Raw genomic sequence first — 6677 nt, forward strand, 5'->3', positions numbered from 1 at the left:
CCCCCCAGCTTCTGGGAATCTGATGCAAGCCCCCTGGCCTCGGCCCCAAATGGCTCCTGCACAGCCTTAACCTGGGAAGCCCTGGGGCCTGACTTTCTCATCTAGGCTGTATGGGAGAAAGCACTGAGTGCTGTGGTACCCGTGTGGCCGGCACCTTCTGGGAAGCTTGGCCCAGGGTCCTGCCAAGGACGGCCACCTGCTCTTCCTCCTCTACCCCCCATGCGGTGAGTCTGGAAGCACCTGTCGCAGATGCTGCCCACCAGCCAGCCCCATCTGACTGGTTCTCATCAAGCGAGGCTAGACCTGGCTTGCGGAACCGCCGGCTGCCCACCTGAATGCTCTGGGCGGTGGAGATGCGGTTTCGGTTCACGGTGGCTCTCACCCTCTCGCTCTGGCGAGTCCTGGCAATAGCCCGAGTCCGGCCTGCATTGGGACGCAGCCGGCTGGTGGTGGGGACCACATCGACCAGAAGCAAAGCCACCTCTTCCTCACTCACAGGCTCCACATCTTGGGGAAAAGAAAGATCATCACCGTCCCACACATAGGCCAGTCCGCGTCCCTCATGAACTGGCTGCAGCCTCAGGCCGACCCCTGGGGCCACAGAGAAGCAAAGAGTCGTCGGCCCCCCACCCAGAAGCTTGTATCCTGTTCAGGCTGCCCTAGTGATCATACGAGGCTCTTCACGGAACAGCCTATGCACACTGGGGCAGGTGGCAAGGCCACAAACAGCTGTAGGATTACCGGTGGTGGCAGCAGGGGGCACTGCCGGGGCGGCCGTGGCAATGCATTCGGGACAAAACCACTCGTTGACGGGCACCTGGCTCAGGGAGGGGTTCAAACAATCCATGTGGTACCTGCGGACACAGGACAAGGTTGTGAGCCCTGAGTGGGGGAGCCTGAGGGCACAGAGCTGCCCCACCCTCCACACCAGACTGACCTGGGTCCCCTTCCCAGTCCCAAACTGCCCCCACCCTGCCCCCCCTGGGAAGTCTGCAGAAACCGGGGTCACATCCCTGGGTTTGTGAGGCAGCTGGGGTCCCGGCCCCCGGGACTCGCCCTTTGCTGAGCCAGAGGCAGATGCGGTCAAAAAGGGTTCTGACACCAGAAGTTGCTGTGGACAGACCTTCCCCTGAAAATACGTCTCTCAATTCCAACCCACGCCAGCAGCAAACAGGCCCCACTCTAGGCATAAATCCTGCCTTGGACGGGCTGGGGCCGTGGTAGCCCAGACAAGTCAAGGCCTGGCAAGCCCGCGGCCGACACCCACCCGGCATCGCAGCCGTCACACAGCAGCAGCCGGTCCTCGCGGTCGCTGCGGCCACACACCTCACAGAAGGTGGGGTCCTCCTCGTCCTCCTCCTGCCGAGGCGCCTTCGGACCCTCCGCGGGAACCTGGCGAGAGACGAGGCTGCCCTGGTCACTGAAAGGCGCCCCGGCCCCGGCCCCAGCCCCTCAGCACGCCACGCTTACCTTTTTCAGGATCTCGCCACCCAGCCTGGCCCGGATGCAGATCCATTTGAACAGGATGCGGTCCACAGGGCAGGACTTGGCATTCTAAGGGAGGCAGGGACAGGCAGACGCGTCAGGCCCGAGGCTGGGGCTGCGCCCTGGCGCCCACCCCGCCGCGGCCCGCACCTTAGACCACTCCACGATGCAGTCCAGGCAGAAGTAGTGGGCGCAGCTGTCCGGGGTGCCCAGCACCTGGCCCCGGAACACGTTCAGGCAGATGGGGCAGCTCTCGGCGTCCTCGTCCGAGCTGCCGGCCCAGTCTGCGGGGACAGATACCGGGGAGCTGGTGGCACCCTCACCCCACCCTAGGCCCTGCACCTGGGGCCGCCCGCCCCCCGCCCCGCAGCTCACCGGAGCCCTCCTCTCCATCCTCGCTGCTGCCGCTGCCTTCGCCCGAGGCTTCGTCCTCGCTGCTGCCCTCTGCACGGACACGGGATGCTGGCCCCCTGGCCCTGGCCACTGACACCCCGCCGACCCCCTGCTGACTCCCCTCTCCAGCCCTGAGCAGCCCTGCCCCCCACCGGCCGGCCCCGCCTCACCCGCCTCGATGACCACCCGGGCCCGGGCCCGGCCTCCTCGGGCCGCCGCGTTCCCATTGATGAGCTCGTCCTGGCTGTCGTCATCCATGGCTGGACATCGGGGGCAGCTCTGCGGGCACGCGAGGCCTCAGCTCCCGCCTTTGCCCCCCTCCCCCGCGGGCCTTCAGCCTCCGCCTCCTCGCCGGGGACGGGCGCCGGGGCTTCCTCAGAGAAGCCGCTGCCGGCGCAGCCTCTCCCCACCCCCCGGGCCACGCGCCCGGAGGCCGGCACTCACCGACCACGGCGCTGCTCCGGCTCCGCTCGGCCCCAGCCCCGGCCCCGGCTCCAGATCCAGCTCCCCACTCCGCCCCGGCCCCGACTCCGACACGACTCCTGCAGCCGAACTAGGCCCCGGCCGCGGCCGCCCAGAACCCCGCCGTCGCCGTCGCCGTCGCCGCCAGCGCGCTCCCGACCCGGAAGCACACAGGTCCTACTTCCGGGGGTGCCCCGCCCTCGCCACCCGTTGGGCGGATCTATGAGGACGATGGGGTGGGGGAGGAGGAGACGGAGGAACGACAAAGGCTGCGGGCCTCGTCGGGTGGGAGCGTGGCGCGGGGGGCTCGGACTTTGCCTGGATTTCGCGGTTTCCCGAGAGCAGTTATTGCGAGGCAATGCCGAGAAGGAGCGTCGCTCCTCAGGTATACGGCCTTCAATGACTCCCCCACTTCCTGGTAAAATGGTCCGGACCGCTCCGGGCGGCGTCCCCCCCTCTACGGGATAGTACGGCCCTCCCCATCCTCCCCCACTCCTTCGGAGAAATGGTTCGTGCCCGCCGGGGCGCGTGCGCGCAGAGATGGAGGGGGAGGGCAGGGGCGTTCAGAGCGAGGCTTCCTCTAGAATGGGAGGCGGGAGGAGGTGACTCTAAGAGCGTGGGTAAAAAGGAGGGGGCGGAGCTTCCATGCACACCGCGGCGGGGCATTCCCCCCCTCCCCCCCAGCCGTCCCGTATCTCTCCACTCACCAGCATTTATTATGCGCCTCGTGTGTGCCCGGAGTCCTGGCAGAAGGGGTGGGGTCCGTACCCCAAGAGAAGAGAGGCCGGAATCAGCGGATGGGGACAAAGGAGAAGGCTGATTGCTGGGGCGGCTGGCGCAGCTGGTGCATTGTTAGTGGTGCTGCTCTGGGGAGGTGGAGGACAGTAAATGATGGAAAGACACAGAGCCCCAGGCCTGGATCAGGAAGACCCGAGGTCAAATGTCGCCTCAGACTGGCTAGGTGACCTTGGGCCAGGGCCCCCACCTGTTTGCCTGAGCTTCCTCATTTCCCGAGGTTATTTGTAAGATCAAAGAACATAATAATTGTAGGGCATGTAGGGGAAAAAAAATACAGATGCTTGGCACACAGTTGTGGCTGTTCAGTCACATCCAGCTCTGTGACCCCATTTAGGGTTGGCAGAGACACTGGAGGAGTCTGCCATTGCCTTCTCCGGCTCATTTGATAGATGGGGAAACTGAGGCAAACAGGGTGAAGGGACTTGCCCAGGGCCACCCAGCTAGTCTGAGGCCAGGTTTGAAGTCAGGTCTTCCTGACTCCAGGCCCAGTGCTCTCTGCACTGTGGTGGTCCCACACCTATTAAATACTTATTTCCTTCCATTTACTATTTGATAACCATAATAAGGCTCGCTAACATTTTTGTAGCTCTCACTCTGTACCAGGCCCTGAGCTCAGTGCTTCACCATCCCCCATTCCCAGAATGCTCTCTCCTCATTTCTGCCTCTGAGCTTCCTTCAGACTCAGATTGGATCTTCTGTGTGCCTCCCTCCCTGGTCCTTCCTCCATTGCCTTCTCTTGGAAATTACCTTCTACTTCACAGCACATATCAACTGACTTTAGTCAGCGAGCATTTATGGAACACCTGCTGTTTGCCAGGGGCAGCTAAGTGTCAAAGTGCACAGAATGCTGGGCCTGGAAGACCTGAGTCCAGTCCAGCTCCAGACACTTCCTAGCTGGGTAACCCAGGGCAAATCACTCTATCCTGTTCGCCTCAGTTTCTTCACCTGTAAAATGAGCTGGAAAAGGTGGTGGTGAACCACTCCAGAGTCTCTACCAAGAAAACCCCAAATGGGGTTACAGAGAGTCAGGCATGACCAAAAGGCTTGACCAACGGCACCACTCGCCAGGTGCAGAAATGGGCCCTGAAGAGATGAAGGCAAAAAGACAACATCCCTGCCCTCAGGAAGCTTATTTTCCACTAGTGGGAGATGCTCCCTAAGCCTTATCACTGGGGCAAGGCAGGGCAGGACTGATGCCGAGGGCTTCCTGAAGGAGACAGTGATTCTCCTTCTGGGGTGGCTGGCTCACCTGAGGGGCTTCTGAAGAAAGGAAGAAGGGCCTATTAGCAATAAAGGTAGGCTGGAGGCTGGTCAGACTAAGGCAGCAGCTGTGAAGGCAGCCTATGCCTCCCAGACCACCCACAGTCAAGTACTTATGACTCACTTCCTGTATGGCGGGCACTGTGCTAAATGCTAGCTGACCAACAAAAGCCAAAATGAGGAGATCATTTTGAGTACCTCACAGTACTCCCAGCACACACTTTGGAGGCGCCTGCCTCTCCCAGGTAGCTCAATGAAGGGCAGAGGCCCAGAGCTCTGGACTGAGCACCAGGCCAGAGGCTATACCCTCCCCTTCCAGGGGAGAAGCCTGGGGCCTTCAGGCTTGCTGTGGAAGGGCTGGCCACAGATGAATGTCAGGGCTAGAAGTGGATGTGAGGCTAGGGGCCCAGTCCTATCTTATACCTGCACCCCTCCCCCCCACCTCCCTTAGTCTGACTCTTCAGAGCTACAAGAGTCAGGAGCTGTGAGAGGGACTCATCTTGGACAACTGAGTCCCCCTCTTGGAGCCTCAGTTTCTTTTTGTGAAGTTGGAGGGACCCCATGCCTGCCTTTTTACCTCTTGGGACTGTTCCTTAGAGCTGCTAAGATGAGGGGAAGGAAGTGCTCAGGGACCAGAATGGAGAGTCTCAAACATGTCTGGAGGCCCTGCTAGGCGATGTGCACTGGGGAGGGGCTTGGGGGTCCCACCTGGCTCCCCTGTGGACCATAGAGCTGTGCAGGCATCCTAGAGAGCCCCAGGCCCTGGTCCATAGAAGGGTGACTGGAGGGGCCTTGAGGCTCCTTCTGGACTCAAGGATTTCTGTAACACTCGAGATATTTTCATTTCCGGGGCTATGAAGGGTATGACCCACAGAAGGCCAAGTTCCTTGCCGAGGGTCCCCTTCCAAAGCACCAGCTGGGAGAGGCGCAGGGCTGGGAGGCTGTCTGGCCTCTCCTTCTGTCCTGGCTGGGGATCAGCCTAGAGGGAGGTGGGGGGCGCGCTCTCAGGACTGGTCTGGCAGCCTTGGGGTGGCGTCTGATGGGCCTCCCCCTTCTGACAGGTCCTCCCCTGTCCCAGTGGGGACAATGTAACCGTACAGTGTAAACGTGCCAGTTTCTGGAAACAGAAAGGGGAAGGGGAGGCCGGAAAGGACTTCGGGAGAGGAAAGACAGAGAAGAGAATGTGTGTGTTGTTTGGAGATGGGGAGCGGGGAGGGAAGGCACGGAGGCAGGACGGCTGCAGAGAATGGGTGTGGAGGTTGGGGGGTAGGGACAGAAGGAAGGGTGAAGTACAGGTAGGAGGTCTCGTAGCGCTCTGGCGCCCCCGTGCGGCTGCTGGGGAGACTACGTCGGGTCCGTAGGTGTGGGGTGGGCGGTGCGTACACCGCGAAGCTGGGGGCGGGGCTCGATGTGCGTGCGCGGCGCCGGCAGCTACGTGCTCAGCGACTCCGTCTTCATGGCCCAGCGTGGCCGTCGGGCGCCGTCCGTACCACTGCGCTAGCCTAGGGGGAGGTCGGCGCTCCGTTGCCTTCCCCGCCTCGGCCTGGATGGGGCCTATGGGCCGCCCCCTCCCTCTGTTTCTCCGTTCCCAGCCTTTCTGGGGTGCGCGGTTTGGTTCGGCAAGGCGGGAGGGGGGGGTGGAGTCACTCTGAATGTGACCCCCCTCCATCTTTGGGAAAGTGGTTCCTCCCAGAAGGAAGACGTGCAGAAACGAACGCGCCGCGCGGCCCTCGAACTGGGCACAGGCGCCTACCACCCGCGCAGGTCTGGGAAGCTACGCCCCACAGCGCGCCCATTGGCTACATCTGCAGAGAGGCGGGCCCGAGCTTGTTTCCTATTGGCTGGGAGGCGAGCGGGTAATTTGCATAGGAGGCGTGGCCGGCGGGGCGGGGTGGAAGGTTGAATACGCGGGGCGGCGGCGGAGCACGGGCCGAACCGGGCCGAGGGGCCCGGTGGGGATCTGGGGATCCTGGGCCCTGGAGGCGGAGGATCCCGAGCCGGTCCATCTCTGGCAGTTCAGATCTAGGGCTCGGGAAGGCTCTGCGCCGGCGCCAGCGGGAGCGGAAAGGGGCCACTGGAGCAGAGCTGGGCTGCAGCGCTCTGGGCTCCGAGGATCTACGCTGTCGGCAGCAGCCGGGCTCGGGATTCCAAGCTCCAAACTCCAGTGGGGCTCCAGGCTCCTGCGCCCCTCGGTGCCAGCGCTGAGGCTCGGGGCTCCAGGCTCCTGCGCCCCTCGGTGCCAGCGCTGAGGCTCGGGGCTCCAGGCTCCTGCGCCCCTC

The 6677-nt window shown here is 62.9% G+C and overlaps 1 protein-coding gene and 1 long non-coding RNA gene across 3 annotated transcripts in view; one reads left to right on the forward strand and one right to left on the reverse strand.

Annotated features, from left to right (window-relative positions):
- The window catches only part of PHRF1 (PHD and ring finger domains 1), a 14106-nt gene extending 11614 nt beyond the window's left edge, over positions 1-2492 (reverse strand). The window contains exons 1-8 of one of the 2 annotated variants that reach the window (XM_069107924.1): positions 2323-2492; positions 2049-2157; positions 1861-1929; positions 1636-1769; positions 1471-1554; positions 1268-1392; positions 742-854; positions 332-507 (exon numbers count right to left, since the gene is read on the reverse strand). In XM_069107924.1, coding sequence (XP_068964025.1) covers positions 332-507; positions 742-854; positions 1268-1392; positions 1471-1554; positions 1636-1769; positions 1861-1929; positions 2049-2136 — 789 coding nt within the window. In that variant the 5' untranslated portion in view covers positions 2137-2157; positions 2323-2492. The remainder of the gene's footprint in view (positions 1-331; positions 508-741; positions 855-1267; positions 1393-1470; positions 1555-1635; positions 1770-1860; positions 1930-2048; positions 2158-2322) is intronic. The other variant, XM_069107923.1, reaches the window with a different exon arrangement.
- Positions 2493-5783: 3291 nt separating this feature from the next.
- Positions 5784-6677, forward strand: part of LOC138176973 (uncharacterized) — a 3033-nt gene continuing 2139 nt past the window's right edge. Inside the window, exon 1 of the long non-coding RNA XR_011172416.1 lies at positions 5784-6254. This is a non-coding gene — a long non-coding RNA (uncharacterized lncRNA). The remainder of the gene's footprint in view (positions 6255-6677) is intronic.

Source organism: Petaurus breviceps, unplaced genomic scaffold (genome assembly GCF_028583685.1).
Source record: "Petaurus breviceps papuanus isolate PSGF00001 unplaced genomic scaffold, PetGlider_PUasm1.0 90317, whole genome shotgun sequence".
In the NCBI taxonomy this organism is placed as follows: Eukaryota; Metazoa; Chordata; class Mammalia; order Diprotodontia; family Petauridae; genus Petaurus; species Petaurus breviceps.